This window comes from Erythrolamprus reginae, chromosome 4, assembly GCF_031021105.1.
Source record: "Erythrolamprus reginae isolate rEryReg1 chromosome 4, rEryReg1.hap1, whole genome shotgun sequence".
NCBI lineage: Eukaryota > Metazoa > Chordata > Lepidosauria > Squamata > Dipsadidae > Erythrolamprus > Erythrolamprus reginae.
In genome coordinates, this window is record NC_091953.1 from 113202422 (window position 1) to 113222614 (window position 20193).

The 20193-nt window shown below is 36.7% G+C and overlaps 1 protein-coding gene across 4 annotated transcripts in view; it reads right to left on the reverse strand.

Moving 5' to 3' along the window:
* FGF14 (fibroblast growth factor 14) overlaps window positions 1-20193 on the reverse strand; it is a 443719-nt gene that overhangs the window by 120912 nt on the left and 302614 nt on the right. For all 4 annotated transcript variants that reach the window (XM_070751240.1, XM_070751242.1, XM_070751241.1 and 1 more), the window contains 2 exons: window positions 14082-14192; window positions 10329-10432 (listed from right to left, as the gene is read on the reverse strand). In XM_070751240.1, the coding sequence (XP_070607341.1) occupies window positions 10329-10432; window positions 14082-14192 (215 nt within the window). The remainder of the gene's footprint in view (window positions 1-10328; window positions 10433-14081; window positions 14193-20193) is intronic.

The window sequence follows — 20193 nt, forward strand, 5'->3', positions numbered from 1 at the left end:
TTCGTATTTGTTTCCAAGGAAACTGTCAAGAACAAATAAAGATATTTTAAATCTTTACTAGAACGATGAACATCATGAAGGGATATTTTACCATATTTGGTGAGCATGCAAAAACCGATATAAATACATACATTAATTCAGAAAATGTTAAAGATTAAAAGACAACTGAAACCAGAAATTTTGCTTTTGGAATTAATGGACAAGCATTTAGAAAAAAAGTCATTGAACTTTGTTTTTAATATATAACTGCAGCAAGACTATTATGTTCCGTGGTGGAAAGGTTCGACAGTCCCCATAATGGGGTAGAATATCTGATTAATATGATGGAACTTGCAGAGACAGCTAAACTAACTTCTTAAATTAGAGAAAAGAAGCATCTACATTTATGGTTGCCTGGGAACCCCTTAGAGACATACTGTGTTGAACAGGGTGGGAGAATGCACTTATGATTTGTGGGTTTGATGAGTAGAAAAAACTGGCTAATAAAAGGATGAGCTGTTTTTGTAATCACAGAGTAAAATTGTAAACGTACTTATATTTGTTGCCGAAGAAATCAGAAGCTTTCTTTTACAATTTCTTTTGTTCTCTCTGCACCTTTTCATCTATTTTTTTTGCCTTTTTATTACTTCTTTGGCTCTCTCTTTTTACTTTGTGTTAGCTTTTACATTCTTTATAAAACCTTTAGTAAAATACATGCACACACATACCTACATACAAACACACCCATATATAAAATTGGGCACAATTATTGTCAAGGATTTAGCATTACAAATCTTTAAGGATATGATAATGTTTATTAAAATATCTCCCCCACCATTTTTTCCCCAAAACCTTTTTCTTGCTTAGCTAAAATAGTTGACTTATAGTGATACCCTGTTTAATTCCATTTAGAAAACAAAAATAAAGGAAATGATTGGAGAAATTCATCTATTAAACTAAATCACGATTGTAACTGAAGGATTAGTTAATTAAAAAACAGTCGTGTTATTCGTATAAATATTCATTCACCTCCACCTACAGATTAATACTGCTACAGTTACAAATGGAAGAGTTTGATACTACTTTACTCATGAGATCAAGTCTCCAGATTTCAGGCAGAAGCCATTTTCAGCTTTAATGTTTGACATTATTTTGAACTAGAGATTTTGAAGGCCTGGATCTGGGGTGTTGTCATATGCAAATAATGAGACACTAGTCCCAAATAGTGGTTGCTCCACATCGCTGGCATTGTATTAAAGATATAACCAAGACCTAAGTAACTGGGATAAACTGTTCTAAGATAATAAACGTACAGTGGTACCTCTACTTACGAACTTAATAGGTTCCGTGACCAGGTTCTTAAGTAGAAAAGTTTGTAAGAAGAAGCAATTGTTCCCACAGGAATCAATGTAAAAGCAAATAATGCATGTGATTGGGGAAACCACAGGGAGAGTGGAGGCCCTGTTTCTTCCCAGGAGATTCCTAGAGAGGCCCCATTGAGGCTTCTCCCTGCCTTTTCCAGCCCTGTTTCCTCCCAGGAGATTCCTAGAGAGGTCCCACAGAGGCTTCTCCACCCTTTTCGAGTCCTGTTTCATCCCAGGAGATTCATAGATAGGTGCCACAGAGGCTTCTCCCTGCCTTTTCTGGCCCTGTTTCCTCCCAGGAGATTCCTAGAGAGGTCCCACAGAGACTCCCCCCCTTTTCCAGTCCTGTTTCCTCCCAGGAGATTCCTAGAGAGGTCCCACAGAGGCTTCTCCCTGCCTTTTCTGGCCCTGTTTCCTCCCAGGAGATTCCTAAAGAGGCCCCACAGAGGCTTCTCCCTGCCTTTTCTGGCCCTGTTTCCTCCCAGGAGATTCCTAGAGAGGTCCCACAGAGGCTTCCCCCCCTTTTCCGGCTCTGTTTCCTCCCAGGAGATTCCTAGAGAGGCCCCATGGCGGCTTCTCCCTGCCTTTTCCGGTTACAGTTTTGGAGGCTCGGGTTTGTAAGTGGAAAATTGTTCTTGAGAAGAGGCAAAAAAATCTTGAACACCCGGTTCTTATCTAGAAAAGTTCGTAAGTAGAGACATTCTTAGGTAGAGGTACCACTGTACTTAATTTGATATCAGTATTAATACTATTCAATTATAACTTAGCTTTCATATAAAAAAAGATTCTATACAGAGGAGGCAACATGACTGACTTAGAACAGGGGTGTCAAAATCAGATGATCATGCGCAGGCCATGCCCACCCCAGCTCCGTGAAGGGAAAAAACATTGCAAAACGTCATGTAACAGCAATGTGATGCCATGAGTTTAACACCCATGACTTAGACATAGAGATGGTGATAGAAGTTTATATTCTGAGAAATCCTGGACTAAAACAATTAATTGCACGGCTCTTTTTCCTGTGACAAAAAGCACTTAACTTTTTTAAAATAAAGAAAAAGCATTCAGTGTCTTAAATAAAATGTTCACACTGTGATGAAATATTCTCTGACTTTGATTTAAATATAATAGAACGTCACCGGTAAAATATTGATGACTTTTAATCTCATTTCATTTCCTTTTGCATAATTCCCATAATTTGTCTCAGGGAGAATGTTATTTTTCTTAAGATAACTTTAAATGCAAGCTATAAATATTGATGCCAGGGTTAGCTATATGACTATATGGATAATAAAAATCTCCTATGCAAAAAAATGCTCAGAACTTAAAAGTAGTTTGACAATGACATGTCATTTGCTAACCAAATACTAGTAAGAATTGATATTCCTTTAGTAAATATTTCTAATGGATTATATAAAGAGTCTTCATGTATTTTTTGCAAGCTATGTATACATGGAGAGAATAAGCCATTTTCCACATAATTCCACACTGTTTACATCTGTTTCAACATTTCATTTGGGGTTTTTTTAAGAGATCTCTTCTTAGTAATTCAAGAATCACATAGCCAGAACAGAGGACACAATGCATCACACAGTAAATCACATTTAGCTGTGTGATTTCAAGAAGCTATTTACCCTCCACTGATCCTCTGAAATTCTTATATCTGGTGCTTATTGCTGACATGAAATAAATGCTTTAGTTGGAGTTCAGAGACTTGAGTACAGATTTTATTGCTTTCTTTGAAAAAAGGAGATCCGTTTACAAAAACGGGCTACAAAAATGGAAGGTTTTAAGCATAAAACTTATCAGGAAAGACTTAACGAACTCAATCTGTATAGTCTGGAGGACAGAAGGGAAAGGGGGGGACATTATCAAAGCATTTAAATAGATTAAAGGGTTAAATAAGATCATATGCTGCAACGTCCTACCGGTCAATGACTACTTCAGCTTCAACCGCAACAACACAAGAGCACACAACAGATTCAAACTTAATATTAACCGCTCCAAACTTGACTGTAAAAAATATGACTTTAACAATCGAGTTGTCGAAGCGTGGAACTCATTTCCAGACTCAATAATGTCAACCCCTAACCCCCAACATTTTTCCCTTAGACTATCCACGATTGACCTCTCCAGGTTCCTAAGAGATCAGTAAGTGGCGTACATAAGTGCACCAGTGTGCCTTTCATCCCCTGTCCAATTGTCTTTCCTTTATCTCATATATCATATATATTTTCTTCCTTTCATATATCTTCTCCTCTATTTTTACATATTATCTTTATATATATTACTTCATGTCTATTCTCTTCCATATGTATTGTGTATTGGACAAATGAATAAATAAAATAAATAAATAAATCACATCCAGGAGGGAAGTGTTTTTCATAGGAAAGTGAACACAAGAACAATGGGGCACAATCTGAGCTTAGTTGGGGGAAAGATGAGAAGCAACGTGAGAAAATATTATTTTACTGAAAGAGTCGTAGATGCTTGGAACAAACTTCCAGCAGATGTGGTTACTAAATCCACAGGAACTGAATTTAAACATGCCTGGGATAAACATAGATCCATCCTAAGATAAAATACAGGGAAAAGTATAAGGGCAGACTAGGTGGACCATGAGGTCTTTTTCTGCCATCAATTTTCTATGTTTCTATTAGCTTTCAATCCTGTCTGCCATAACTGGCATGAAGTATGTTTTGATTTGTTTTCCATTCTCGTTGATCGTAGTTTCCTACTGCTCCTTGTCAAAGGAACAAGAAAAGGCCACCGCTAGATCTGCTTAGGGCAGTAGTGGTGAACCTTTTCTGTCTCGTGTGTCAAAAGGGTGTGTGCGTATCCATGCCCTCCCCATGCATGCGCAAAACTCCCACAATGGTCCCCGTGCTATGCGCACAGGCTTCACTGAAGCCTCCAGACTCCTGAGGTCTGGGTATGGCAAAAAACACCCAAACGGACCAATTGGAACTTCGGGTTTGTCCAGAAGCATTGTGGCTAGACAGGCTGGAATTCACCGGGATTTATAGTGGCACGAAAAGAGTTGACAGAGCGGAACCTCCCTTAAAAATGAACCAAAGGGCAACGAGGGAAATAGTGGGAAGAGACCAGGGAAATTGTGGGGAGAACCACTAGAACAATATGTTCTGAGTCTACGGAGAGGGGCGGCATACAAATCTAATTAATAATAATAATAATAATAATAATAATAATAATAATAATAATAATAATAATAATAATAATAATAATAATAATAATTATTATTATTATTATTATTATTATTATTATTATTATTATTATTATTATTATTATTTTGGAGTACTGTGTTCAGTTCTGGAGACCTCACCTACAAAAAGATATTGACAAAATTGAACGGGTCCAAAGACGGGCTACAAGAATGGTGGAAGGTCTTAAGCATAAAACGTATCAGGAAAGACTTCATGAACTCAATCTGTATAGTCTGGAAGACAGAAGGAAAAGGGGGGACATGATCGAAACATTTAAATATGTTAAAGGGTTAAATAGGGTTCAGGGGGGAAGTGTTTTTAACAGGAAAGTGAACACAAGAACAAGGGGACACAATCTGAAGTTAGTTGGGGGAAAGATCAAAGGCAACATGAGAAAGTATTATTTTACTGAAAGAGTAATAGATCCTTGGAACAAACTTCCAGCAGACGTGGTTGGTAAATCCACAGTAACCGAATTTAAACATGCCTGGGATAAACATATATCCATTGTAAGATAAAATACAGGAAATAGTAAAAGGGCAGACTAGATGGACCATGGGGTCTTTTTCTGCCGTCAGTCTTCTATGTTTCTATGTTTCTATGTTTCTATAATAATAATAATGTTCAAAAAAGAGAAAAAGGACTCAGAAGAAAAGTTATAAATACATAAAATAAAAAGGAAGAAGTTAAAGGAATGGGATAGAAGGAGAAATTTATTAAGAAATTGAAGTTTTGAGAGAACAAAAGAAAATGGTTAATGGGGGGAAGGTTAATGAAAGGAGGAAGGAAAATAGGGTTCATATTAGTAGATTTAAAGAAATTGCATTAATATTATCAATTGTGAATAGTTTGTTAAGTTAAAGAACTTTGATGTTAGATTTAAATATGATGATGTATAAATTCTGGGTTGTTCACCAACATAGCTAAAAATGACTTGGACTTATCCTGTTAACATATCCAATAATAGAAATTCACTAAAACTCCCCTGAACCTTGGTCTTGAATTCAAAAAACTGATTGGAACTGTATTTTAAAATGCAGGCTTAAGCAAAGAAATATTAAATAACCACTAAAATAAGAACTCTATTGACTTGATTCTATTTTATATTAATTGATCTATTAAAATGAAAATTACCTTTCTTTCAAAGAGTATTATTTCATCATTTCTAGCACTATTCTTTCAAATCATGATCATCTACCCCGGGGAGTAAATGGGAAATCATATGTGAACGATGAAAGACAGTTCCCTTTCAGAATATTTCCTTTAAGCTGTATGCATATTAAAAAAAGCAAATATACTCATTAATGTAAAGATCAAGATACTGATCTAATGATGTTTTTAGACTTAAGCAATAATCACAAATGTTTCATGCCTTCTACTTTCATATGATGCTTTTCTTATGGAAAGTTTGCTCTAACTTGCTCCAAATGTTTCTTTCCAGCCCTAACCAGGTGCTAATAATGTTCCGAGCTCTTACCGGCTTGCAAGCTCTTTCATTGTTATTCTCTGCGAAGAATGTTTTCCAAGCCTTAAGTCTTTGCAGGTTTTTTTCATTGCTCTCCTTGCTCAGAATTTTTCTTTCCAGCCCAACCAGGTTCTAACAATGTTCCCAGCTCTCACTGCCTTGCAAGCTCTTTCATTGTTACTCTCTCGAAATAAGTTTTTTTTTAAGCCCTAACCAGGGGATAAAATAATGTGCTGAAACTGACCAGACTAAGGATACTAACCAGATGAATATCTGGTAAACAGATTCTATTCCCTATTTTCCTCCCCAAATACAGTAGTACCCCTACTTAAGAACTTAATTCGTTCCATGACCAGGTTCTTCAGTAGAAACATTCTTAAGTAGAAGCAATTTTTCCCATAGATCACCTTCAGACCTGACAAATGACCTTCTATGCTACCACTTTAGTTCATCGCCATCAAAAATACAAAACCGCTGTTAATGTGTTAATGAATATGATATTCTACTTATGCTTTCATACTCTATTCTGAATAGCAAACGTGACATCCAAAATATTAGAACAATGTTATTTGAAACCGCAATCTGTCTATTCAATGTTCAACTCTGTTTTGACAAGTTCACCTGATTGGTCTTGCCACAAGACAGTTTTATATTTACAGTATAGTTCTTGAAAGCAAGAATATTTTTAGCATTTATTTAGTGGTTTTATCTTACTGAGATACAATATTTGAGCCATTCTTTCGAAGAAATGCAGGTCAGATTGATAACCGTCTTTAAAATACTCAAGAGTATATACAATGATAATAGAATATATAAATACAAACACGGATCTGCAAATACTATTGAAAGAAGCAAAGAAGCCAATGGTGAGTTAACATTGCATGCCTTCAACTGAGATGATATATATTCTATGTTTCACTTCCTTTGTACCATGCATAAAAAACATAGACACTACATATGTCATACTTCTGTATATAATACAGAGATGCTGTACAAGATTAATTTTTGCCCTGATGAGAATTAAGTGATTAGAACATTTCCTCCTAATTAACTTTGGGAACATCCTCATCTATGCCAAACAAATTACCGGTAATATGAAGGCTAACAGGAGCTTCATACTATTTTTAACATTCCTTTAAATAAAATAAATCATTACAGTAGCAACTCATCATATATTTTTAGGCAGGACATGTAGAAAGCATAGAGAACTATCAATTATCTCTTTTAATAGCTTATATTCTTTAAAGTATATGTGCTAGGATTTGGCACAATGGTGAAAATTGGTGTTTGTGTTTATATCATTAAACAGAGGAGATATAAGCACATATCATATACAGTGTTCCCTCGATTTCCGCGGGGGATGCGTTCCAAGACCGCCCGCGAAAGTTGAATTAGAGATGCAGAAGTAAATACACCTTTTTTGGCTATGGACAGTATCACAAGCCTTCCCTTAACACTTTAACCCCCTAAATTACCATTTCCCATTCCCTTAACAACCATTTACTCACCATTATTACTGGTACTCACCATTGAATAAGGCACTTACTGATCCTGATATTTATAAACATAATTATTTATTAACAATAATATTTTTTTTGTTATTTATTTGCAAAAATTATTAGTTTGGCGATGACGTATGATGTCATCGGATGGGAAAAAACGTGGTATAGGAAAAAACCCGTGAAATATTTTTTAACTAATATTTTTTGAAAAACCGTGGTATAGGCTATTTGCGAAGTTTGAACCCGCGAAAATCAAGGGAACACTGTACAAGCATCTATAGTGTGCACAGTGTAGGAACCCACTAAACAGAAAAGTCATGTGAGCATACAACTTTAATTACATTAACAATTATTATATGTTGCCATATTCATAATTGGCCACAGGCAACCTCATCTCAAAATTAAACAGCTATGGTTTAATTTATAGTTCACTGGTAGAGATGTAGATCTACTTGTACTTCAGTATTTGTCATTAATTTGTTCTGGGAGACACAACAAGTATTGAAACTGAGTACCAAACAAATCAACTGACTAATGTATGAGACTTTGTTTTGGCTGGAAAGTCATGAGACAGCATATCAAATATCAAATAAATGACAAGTACCGGGACAAAATTTTCACATGAAAATAAGTCGAGTACCAAATCCGACGAGTTTCAAAGCAGTTGAGTATCAAGGTGGAACATCTACATAACTAAACAGAAATTAAAAATAGAATCTAGTCAGTATTATTGATTTCTGCTAATCCAATGGAAAACGGTGACTAGAAATGTTTTTCTTCTGCTTTCTCTCTGACATTTGGACAGCATATAAGTCAAAGAAGACAAGGAAAGAATCCCATTGTATTAGTGGAAATCCAATACCACAATGCTGGGTCCCTTGTTAAACAAGTTTGTCTTTGATTTCAGCATTGTCAGGGATGCCAACAGATATCAAGTTAAACAGTTGTAATATTAAGCCTGCTTTGGTCATCTAAATATGATCTAGATAGGAAATTTGGGCTGAGGGCGCAACCCTACTAGTTTTCCTAAACCTCTCTGTGAATTTTGTGTCCTGGAGGCATTGTTTTGGTTCTGATCATTTTGGTCAAGACATACCCAGAAAGTGTGCTGGAGGAACACTATTCAACAACTTGATTGTTGATTTATAGTATTCTTCAGCGATCTGCCTTGCCCTGTCTACTGTTACATGAAACTGCTAACAGCTTTAGAGTAGGCTACAAATAGTAGACTGATGAGATTAGCTCGACTCTTCTCTGCCATCAAACCACAAAGCAGCAGTTAGTACATCTGCATACTGATTAATTTGGATAATGGGGCTGGATGAAAATAAACTGAAATTAAATGCGGCCAAGTAGAGGTAAGAGAAAACTAGACTTGGAAGTTGAGTTGAAATATACTGCTCAAAAAATAAAGGGGATACTCAAATAACACATCCTAAATCTGAATAAATGAAATATTCTCATTGAATACTTTGTTCTGTACAAAGTTGAACGTGCACAACAGCATGTGAAATTGATTGTCAATCAGTATTGCTTCCTAAGTGGACAGTTTGATTTCCCAGATGTTTGATTTACTTGGAGTTATATTGTGTTGTTTAAGTGTTCCCTTTATTTTTTTGAGCAGTACTGTATATATCTGGCATGGATTTTCACATCCCTGGAAAGAGCAGATTTGCAGTTTAGGCGTGTTCCTTATCTTCAGTTGTTGTCAGGTTTGCTAGTAATAGTTGTGATGAGTATATTTGCATACGTAGGGCTAGTGTGCCAATTGTAACCTTTCCTGAGCCAATCAGACTTAGTGATAATTATCCCTGCCTTGATTATAACATCTCGATTTCAGGATTATCTACAATGGTCAAGCTGCTAAATGATTTGAAGAGCAGAGAATATGGTACAATGAAAGATCTGTATCACCAGTTATTTGTTGTTTAATTTAAGGTGTTGGTGTTGACTTTTAAAAGAATATACTGTACTGTATAAGTCTCCCTCTTTAACCATGACTTCAGAAAGTGGCCCCATTCTTATCTACCTAATAATATAGGGGAGAAAACTCTCTCTTCTATTGCTTCTTAGTTGTGGAAGTCATTCCCCACTCTCCCAAGACTTAAAAAAAAAAATCATATTTCTGGCCTATCAACTTCAAACTGTTAATTGATTTTAATGATACTGATTTGAATTATTTCAATTCTACTAATCATATACTTCTTTTGAAATTATTGTAAGTAGTCCTGAATGTTTTTATAAATAGAAAGGTGGGGTGTACTTCTATTTACATTTACTAGCCAGTAAAATAAACAAAACCTCACATTCTGTTTCAAAGAAGAAAAGGTATAGCATAGAATATACACCTAATAGGCATACCAACATAATAAATCACATTAGATAGTCTGCATGTTTTTCTACTGAATTTTAAAATTACCATTTCATCGTATTTCCAAATTGACAACTATACAATTATTAATCAATTATTTTGCTGAAAATATTGAAATCATCCTATGTAGATTAGAATCATATCAATTTCAGTAGAAGAAATAATCATGTGAATATATCTCTTCCACTGAAAACAATGCTATTCCAATATAATTTAGTTTGCCTTAATTTGCCTCCTGCATATCAAAACATATTTTCTTATCCTAGTCAGGACCTTCCATTTTTACCTGATTAAAATAATAAAGCAGAATAATAAAATATCAAAGTTTTAAAACAAAAAAAATGCATCATTTGAATCCCGAGACAATTTGGTGTGATTGAATTGGATTTACTTTATAACCAACAGCTAGGATCCACTACTTACTGATGTATAAAGGAATCCTTCTCCATTTAGGGCTATGTACAAGCCTGTTTTTACACCCTGGATAGCAACAACTCGAAGTCCCACTGGTATGAGGTTGAACAATGCTGTAAAAATAAAGAAGATCTATCATAGACATGGAATAATATCACTGACATAATAAGCATGCCTTGCAGCATTTTATAAACACTATTGATCATAACAGACGAAATAGGTAATAAGCGAAATCCCATTTACAGTAATGGGAGCAGTGTTCATAAAACCTGCAACACCAACTGGATGTTCTAACTGAATGTGAACACCCTACCCCACCACCAAAGCCCATTAACGGACTCTGTAGTGTTATCCCCTAACACCCAACATTTTACCCTTAGACTATCCACGGTTGACCTCTCCAGATTCCTAAGAGGTCAGTAAGGGGCGTGCATAAGTGCACTAGCGTGCCTTCCGTCCCCTGTCCTATTGTCTCTCCTATATCTCCAATATCTTTTCTTCTATTCCTATATCTTTTCTTCTATTCTTTCATTGATATATTTTATTCCTATATATTATCTTCTATTCTTTCATCGTTATATTTTATTCCTATATCTTTTCTTCTATTCTTTCATCGATATATTTTATTCCTATATCTTCTCTTCTATTCTTTCATTCATATATTTTATTCCTATATCTTTTCTTCTATTCTTTCATTCATATATTTTATTCCTATATCTTCTCTTCTATTCTTTCATTCATATATTTTATTCCTATATCTTCTCTTCTATTCTTTCATTCATATATTTTATTCCTATATCTTCTCTTCTATTCTTTCATTCATATATTTTATTCCTATATCTTCTCTTCTATTCTTTCATTGTTATATTTTATTCCTATATCTTCTCTTCTATTCTTTCATTCATATATTTTATTCCTATATCTTCTCTTCTATTCTTTCATTCATATATTTTATTCCTATATCTTCTCTTCTATTCTTTCATTCATATATTTTACTACGAGTATATCCTCTGTAACCATTTACCTTACATTGACTTGTTGCGCAAACCCAGGTCAATTTTTGTCACCGAATGCATTATAAGAGAACAATAAAACAACAAAATTCAAATATACCCTTAGACTAGTGCAAAAAGCTTTAAGTTGCCTTTAAATACATTTGTATCTTGGTTGTATTCTCATTCAATTATTTATAGTTTCATATATGGAAATAATGCAGCAAATAAACAATGTTTGTTGCATTACTTCCATTCAACACATAACAGCCATTCATCACATAAAAGCCATTCATCACATAAGCAAAATAATTTCTCCATCTTGGCAACCTATCTGATACCTCTACTTACTGGCTCATAGTAGATCTCTAAATGCAATTCAAATACAATTCAAGTTGTCAGTTTGTTACCTTTAAAGCCCTTCATGGCTCACAAACAAGTTATTTGTGAGACTTTTTCTCTCTACATCTTTCTGCCATTCTATAGGCTCCAGCAGAATGGGTACCCTGCCAAAACTCTTCTTGACTTCAATTCAATTCAATTTATTACTGTTGTATGTTGCCCCTCTCCGAAGACTCGGGGCGGCTCACAACAGTAATAAAACAATATTATAGCGAAACAAATCTAATATTAAAAGAAGCATATAAAACCCTATCATATTAAAAAGCAAACAGCACATACATACCAAAGATAAATATAAAAATATAAAAAGCCTGGGGGAAAAGGTGTCTCAACTCCCCCATGCCTAGCGGTATAGATGGGTCTTGAGTAATTTACGGAAGACAAGAAGGGTGGGGGCAGTTCTAATCTCCGGGAGGAGTTGGTTCCAGAGGGCCGGGGCCGCCACAGAGAAGGCTCTTCCACTGGGGCCCTCCAAACGACATTGTTTAGTCGACGGGACCCGGAGAAGGCCAACTCTGTGGGACCTTATTGGTCGCTGGGATTTGTGCGGTAGCAGGCGGTTCTGAAGTTAATGCCATCAGGAGAGATTTAGGAGAGGTACCTTTTCTTTTGTGACACCTGTCCTGTGGAAATACCTCCTCTTAAAAATGTGATCCTGATCCTGATAATCTTTGAAGACCTGGCTGTTCCCTTGGGCTTTGGGCCAAGATGTTAGATAAAGGTGGAGGTGGAGATATAGTGATGTATCTTGATTTTATATTTGTTGTCTTTGATAATTCTGTGTTGTTTCATTGCTGAGAGTATTGTCTTGTTTTTATTACTGTATGTCACTCAGACTTGCATTTTTACAAATTGAGTGGGTCTAAAAATCCATAAAACAATCAAGCGAGCAAGCACACTCAGCATTGTCTATGTTGAATGTGCTACATTTGAAGTGAATATCAGTCCTAGTATTCAGAAATACTATATTCACAAATATATTAAGCATTCGAAAAAGCTGAGAAAAGAAGCCTATAAAATGTTAGAAATAAGGGCAAAATGTCTTTTATACATGTCTTTTATGTCTTAGGCCTTTTATAGACATGTAATCAAAATATTTGTCTGAAATGGTCTAGGTTTCCTGCTTGAGCAGGGAGTTTTTATTCTGAAATGTTGATAGTGTTATGTGATCATTCTGCCCATGGTGATTCTTAGATAGTAATCTTTCTTTCTTTCTTTCTTTCTTTCTTTCTTTCTTTCTTTCTTTCTTTCTTTCTTTCTTTCTTTCTTTCTTTCCTGGATTTGTATGCCGCCCCTCTCGGCAGACTCGGGGTGGCTAACAACAGCATTAAAACAGCATGCAATAAATCTAATATTTAAAATAATTTTAAAAACCCTTATTTAAAAAACCAATCATACACACAAGCATAAATTGTATAGGCCTAGGGGGAAAGAATATCTCAATTCCCCCATGCCTGATGGCAGAGGTGGGTTTTAAGCAGCTTACGAAAGGCAAGGAAGGTGGGGGCAATTCTAATCTCTGAGGGGAGTTGGTTCCAGAGGGCCGGGGCTGCCACAGAGAAGGCTCTTCCTCTGGGTCCCGCCAAGTGACATTGTTTAGTTGATGGGACCCAGAGAAGACCCACTCTGTGGGACCTAACTGGTCGCTGGGATTCGTGCGGCAGAAGGCGGTCCCTGAGATAATCTGGTCCGGTGCCATGAAGGGCTTTATAGGTCATAACCAACACTTTGAATTGTGACCGGAAACTGATTGGCAACCAATGCAGACTGCGGAGTGTTGGTGTAACATGGGCATATTTGGGGAAGCCCATGATTGCTCTCGCAGCTGCATTCTGCACGATCCGAAGTTTCCAAACACTTTTCAGAGGTAGCCCTATGTAGAGAGCCACCATAACAAAATTTCCCTTAATTAGATTTTAGCAAAGACCGCTGATTAAGAAAGCAGTATTTAAATAATTCAAACTGATGTAATGTTTTCTGGAGTGTTTTTTACAGGATTTCTCCAGTTTTTGGCAGATAGTGGAACACACTAGCCCAGGGCTGTCAAACTCACATTGTCACAGCAGCATCCTGTGGCGTATCGGGACTTTTTTCCCCTTTGTTAAACCAGGCGTGGGGTTGCCAGTGACGCATCCAGCCCATGGACCACAGGTTTGACAGCCTTGCACTAGCCTTACTCAAGGTTTACAATGAGGTAGGAGGGATCTTCATTTTCTGAGGACATCAGCAGACACGATTTTTAAAATGACATATCGGGAATCATAAAAATCAGGAACCATTTGAAGACAAATATGGATATTCCCTTTGGAATGGTTAGCTGCACATTTTGTGTGTGTAAAGGTAATGAATAGTTTCTTAGAGCACTTACTAGAATTAGTGCTGTCATCCTTGGTTCCATCGAGACTTCCATCTGGGTGCATTTGCAAGTAGTAGCCTTGCCTGCAATATAACCTGGTCACTATGCCCTTGAGCTGGGGATCTGAAAAGAGAAACATATATTGTCACTAGTCACAATGCCTAAGACATGTCTATATCTGTCTTTCAGAAATAAAGTACATAAGAACCAGGTGTCAGCCATATTTTATTTATTCTATTTATTTATTTATTTATTTTTAAACATATGTTTATTAAATTTTTCTGAGGTTTGTTTTAAAAAAAACAATACATAATCATATTTACAGATGAATCTATATCATATATAACATTCCTATCGACATTGTCTTTTAATTGCTTTTAGATTTCTTAATATTTTATGTCAATGTCCATTGGTACCATTTTGTCCAGGTTTCATAACAGTCCGATTCTTTTCGATTTTCGATTTATTTATTTATTCAATTTTTATGCCGCCCTTCTCCTTAGACTCAGCGCGGCTTACATGTTAGCAATAGCACTTTTTAATAGAGCCAGCATATTGCTCCCATAATCCGGGTCCTCATTTTACCCACCTCGGAAGGATGGAAGGCTGAGTCAACCTTGAGCCGGTGATGAGATTTGAACCGCTGACCTACAAATTTAGTCAGCTTCAGTGGCTTGCAGTACAGTACTCTACCTGCTGTGCCACCCCGGCTCTCTTAGATACACCCTGGGGTGGGTTCCTCCGGTTTGGACCAAATCACCCAAACTAATAATGACCCACTGGTGATGTCAGGATGGCATCACAGACTCGGTTCGGTGAGTGTCGGTCTGTGGGTGCCGCCATCTTTTTTACTGTTTGGATGTTGTTTTCTCTACGGCTGCTTGAAAAAGGGCCCTCCCGCCTACCCCCAGGTTGAAACTGACCTTTACTTCTTCACCCGAAGCACAGCTGATCAACTCCTCAGCTGTATTTTGGGCTGATTCCAGCTACCGCGCGTGCATGAAAGACAAATTGGATGAGGAAACGCGCGTGCATGAACAAAGCATGCGCAAAGCATCATGCGAACCGGCAGCGAGGTCAGTAAGAACCCATCCCTGTGTACACCTGACCAGGAAATCAACTCCCCAGGAAAGACTAAAGCTACTTTTACTGAGATTGGCTATAAACTTGCAAGTCTCATTGTGCTGTTCCTTTTTATACATCAGCACCTTAGAGAGGTACAGTAGTACCTCTAGATACGAGCTGCTCCACATGCGAGTATTCCAAGATACGAGCCACCAGGGGAGAGAAATTTCTTTTCGAGACCCGAGCTCAAATTCGGGATACGAGCCGAGCATCCACTAGGTGGCGCAAGAATCCTTGCTTCTGGTTATCTCGGAGGGGAAAAACAAAGTCTAAAGCCATTTGTTCCAGATACGAGTTGTTCGAAATACAAGCTCCCTTCTGGAACGAATTAAACTCGTATCTAGAGGTACTACTGTATCTGTCTGAGCTGCTTCTGAAGGTTTTCTTGTTATCTGAACTTAAAAACATTTCACCTCTTTTTGCCTAGGTAATGTTTTCTGAATATTTCCAACAAATTTCATTATTTATTTATCTACCTAATTTACCATCTGACAAGCATTATTATCTTCTTTCATCTCCGCGCATGGCTATCCGTAAGGCTTGCTTTTCAGCTAGTACCGTCAAATGCAATTCTAATGCAATTTTAGCTTCAAGATAATAGCAATGAAATGGGAAAAACAGTGTTTTATCATAAAAGGTTATTTGGCCATTTAAAAAAAAAATCCCACTACAGCTTGTTTCGTACCCCAATCTTCTATCCGCTGATTATTAATATCCTATGAGTGGTCAATGGCTTTAGATGAAAAATTACAATAATTTCAGGAACATTTTTCTTATCCTATTAGGAGGTGTTTTTTTATGTTGAGGTAAACTATGTAGGTTTTTGCACATTTGGTTCATCTCTTACAGGAAAACAACATTACAGTAATATCTTAGTCTACTGCCCAATAGAATTGAAAGAAAATTAGCTATATTTTGGTGAAAATGTTTACTTATAAAACACTGAAAGCCCATAGAACTCATTGGTTGGATCTTTGCTTCATATATGGCAACGTCTAATACTTGGAAACATACTTAGCAATAAAAAAGACTCTTATGAAATAGAAATACAGAAATAGTGAGTGTGTGTGTGGGGGGAAATCTTAACATTAAAATAGAAATGTTGCTTTTTCAAACAGAGTCTGTTTACCCAATTACTCATCTCCATTTCCTAGTACAAAGTTAATTCTCACTCTTAACAGCACTTGCTCATCAGCTCTTGTTCAAATCTTGTTACTTGTAGGAAATGTGCAGCAGTACATCATGTATGTTTTTAAACTCTTGCAACAAAATTAAACTAAATGCAATGCACCCTCTAAAGATGACTTTTTTCAGGTTCCTACCCTTGATCTGGAACATTATTTAAGTACTTCTAAAAGTTAGTAGAGACTCTTTATTACAATGTACTAGAAGACTTAGCATAAACTGAACATACTAATAATTAAGATCATGCAATTACTGAATAAAATTACCATTTTCTTTCCCTAGTTTCTATTATCCATTTGTTAATTAATTAATTAATTAATTAATTAATTTCCGCAGACTCAGGTCGGCTAACAACAATGATAAAAAACAACATGTAACAATCCAATTTAATAAAGCAACTAAAAACCCTTATTATAAAAACCAAACATACTTATTATAAAAACCAAACAAATGTGGTCTCATTTGAGTCAAGTTCGATTTCTGACTTTTCATGAACTTTTCATGTAAGTTGCTTTACCGAGTGACCAGTTAGGTCCCACAGAGTGGGTCTCCTCCGGGTCCCGTCAACTAAACAATGCCGCTTGACGGGACCCAGGGGAAGAGCCTTCTCTGTGGTGGCCCCGGTCCTCTGGAACCAACTCCCCCCAGAGATTAGAATTGCCCCACCCTCCTTGCCTTTCGTAAGTTTCTTAAAACCCACCTCTGCTGTCAGGCATGGGGGAACTGAGATATTCTTTCCCCCTAGGCCTTTACAATTTTATGCATGGTATGTCTGTATGTATGTTTGTTTTTTTATATTAATGGGTTTTTAATTGTTTTTAGTATTGGATTATTTTGTATACTGTTTTATTATTGTTGTTAGCCGCCCTGAGTCTCTGGAGAGGGGCGGCATACAAATCCAATAAATCAAAACAATAAAATCAAATATGCTACCCCTCTCCGAGGACTCGGGTAAAATATCAACCTCAATGGAAACGTCTCTATTATATTTTCTCATCACTTCTAACAAGGAATACAAAATATTCTGTAGATTTCTAGCAAGGATACAATTAACAAGTGGCTTAAAATCTCCATTACTCATGGAAGTAAGTGATTCTAAAACTGTCATGCATGGACTGATCTTCCATGAAAATAAAACCATGTAATCCATTTTAATTTAGTCACCTCCAAAAGGGCAAAAACGTAGAAGAATGACAGATTCATTTATCACCTTGTTTATAAATTGTACAGAATCTTAACCAATCTGCATTAATATGATTACTAATTTAGAAGTATATTTACACCAGTTGATTACATTTGTTCTGTCTAAAATGGAACAACAAATAAAAATAGATATCCATATACAATAGTGTCTGAGGGGGAAAAAATCATTTGGAATATTCATTCTTTATATTGGAATCACCATCAAATTGATACCATTGATGCTTATATCATTCATCACTATATCAGCTTCATATAACCGATCGTAAATTAAGGTTTTTATCCCAAAATTATGAAAATTAAAATGACTTAAAGTTGGGCAAGCTAGAAAAAAACACATTTTCCCACCTGGCAATTCTAGCTATACAACAGGAATGAATGCAATTCATTTGCCTACACTATTTTAGAAAAAAATCTCTTTAGAATTTTAATTTCTAAAACACTTGGGAAAATTCAATAGAAATTGAATGTTCTAAGTCAAGATTCTCAACCTATGGTCCACGGACCTGGAGGGAGAAGGGTGCAAAGGCTTAAAGAAATGCTATGATTTAAATCTTATGTTAGGTCTTGGTGATCAGTGGACATGGTCCATGGCCATAAAGGGTATTTAAAGAGGATCTGCAGTGAATAAAAAGTTGAGAACCATTGTACTAGATCATCCGTGAAGAGTTCAGAAAGGGCGGTCCAGTTTGTTTGTTTGTTTGTTTGTTTGTTTGTTTATTTAGATTTGTATGCCGCCCCTCTCCGCAGACTCGGGGCGGCTCACAACAAAGTAAAACAATTCATGACAAATCTAAATTATAGTTTAAAATATTTTAAAAACCCCATTTACTAAGCAAACATACATACAAACCTACCATGCATAAATTGTATATGCCCGGGGGAGATGTCTCAGTTCCCCCATGCCTGACGACAAAGGTGGGTTTTAAGGAGCTTACGAAAGGCAAGGAGAGTAGGGGCAGTTCTAATCTCTGGGGGGAGTTGGTTCCAAAGAGTCGGGGCCCTTCCCCTGGGGCCTGCCAACCGACATTGTTTAGTTGACGGGGCCCGGAGAAGGCCCACTCTGTGGGACCTAATCGGTCGCTGGGATTTGTGCAGCAGAAGGCGGTCTCAGAGATATTCTGGTCCAATGCCATGAAGGGCTTTAAAGGTCATAACCAACACTTTGAATTGTGACCGGAAATTGATCGGCAACCAATGCAGACTGCGGAGTGTTGGTGAAACATGGGCATACCTAGGTAAGCCCATGACTGCTCTCGCAGCTGCATTCTGCACGATCTGAAGTTTCCGAACACTTTTCAAAGGTAGCCCCATGTAGAGAGCATTACAGTAGTCGAACCTCGAGGTGATGAGGGCATGAGTGACTGTGAGCAGTGAGTCCCGGTCCAAATAGGGCCGCAACTGGTGCACCAGGCGAACCTGGGCAAACGCCCCCCTCGCCACAGCAGCTTAATTTGCAAAGCTAAGTACAACATTCTGAAAAGCAGCCAATTTTTATTGTTATATACAGGAAGCATCTTCAACAATACAGAGTGGCAGGGTTTCTTAACTTACTTTTAATTTCATTTTTTTTTCATTGCCAGAATGCATAAGAGTACATGAGATGAAGTGATATATTCCTTCTGGTTAGATATGCAAAAGTGTCATTTCAAAATGTTGTTAGCATTATCAAAAAGCATACACTGTGTGTGTGGCTCTTCTTGTTGTTAATGTGTGAATTGCACAAAATATGGAAATGAACCACTTGATTACCTGCATATCTTTTAACATTTGCATGTATTGGCAGACTGAAATAGAACTGCCATACAGAAATGGGGAAAAAAAATGACACAGCCAATGTTCTGGCAAAAAAATAAATAAAGAAGAATCCATCTATCTTCCAAATTGTTTAGCCAGAGGTTTACAATATATATCCTATACAATAATTATACAACAACTAGGGGAAAATTGTAGGGTAGCTACAATTAAAATGAGTATATTGCCAAGAATACTGTATCTATTTCAAACAATTTTGATAATTTTTTTGAGGAACTTAATAAAATAATATTAAAATATGAGGGTTGCCCAGAAAGTAATGCACCACATTTTTTCTTCAACAATTATTTATTGAACGCAATGAAATTTACACACAAAAAAGAATGATGTTTCTTCTATGCTCCCTATTTTTCCACGTAATCTCCATCCCATTCTATGGCCTTCCTCCAACGAGACACAAGGGCATGTATGCCCTGTCGGTACCACTCCTTGTTCTGGTCACAGAGCCATTTCTGTACTGTGCACTGTCTTCTAATGGCCTCCCACTCTGTGCCCAGCGACTAACCGTACTTCTGTCGACTGCAGATTCTCCATAAACTGTACACAAACATTTGTGAATGTTCCCAACAGTTTCTTTCTCGGCAGTGAGAAATTCAATGATGGCACACTGCTTGTAACAGATGCCATTTCAAAACACTGCTGCAGCTACGCTATCTGTCTGAAGAAATGCAAAATTTACACACATACTCCTGACAATTCAAATAATGTATATCTAAAGTTTCACATTCGTACCAGAAATGTGGTGCATTACTTTCTGGGCAACCCTCATACATTGGGCAGAGGGGGGAAAAAACAAAAG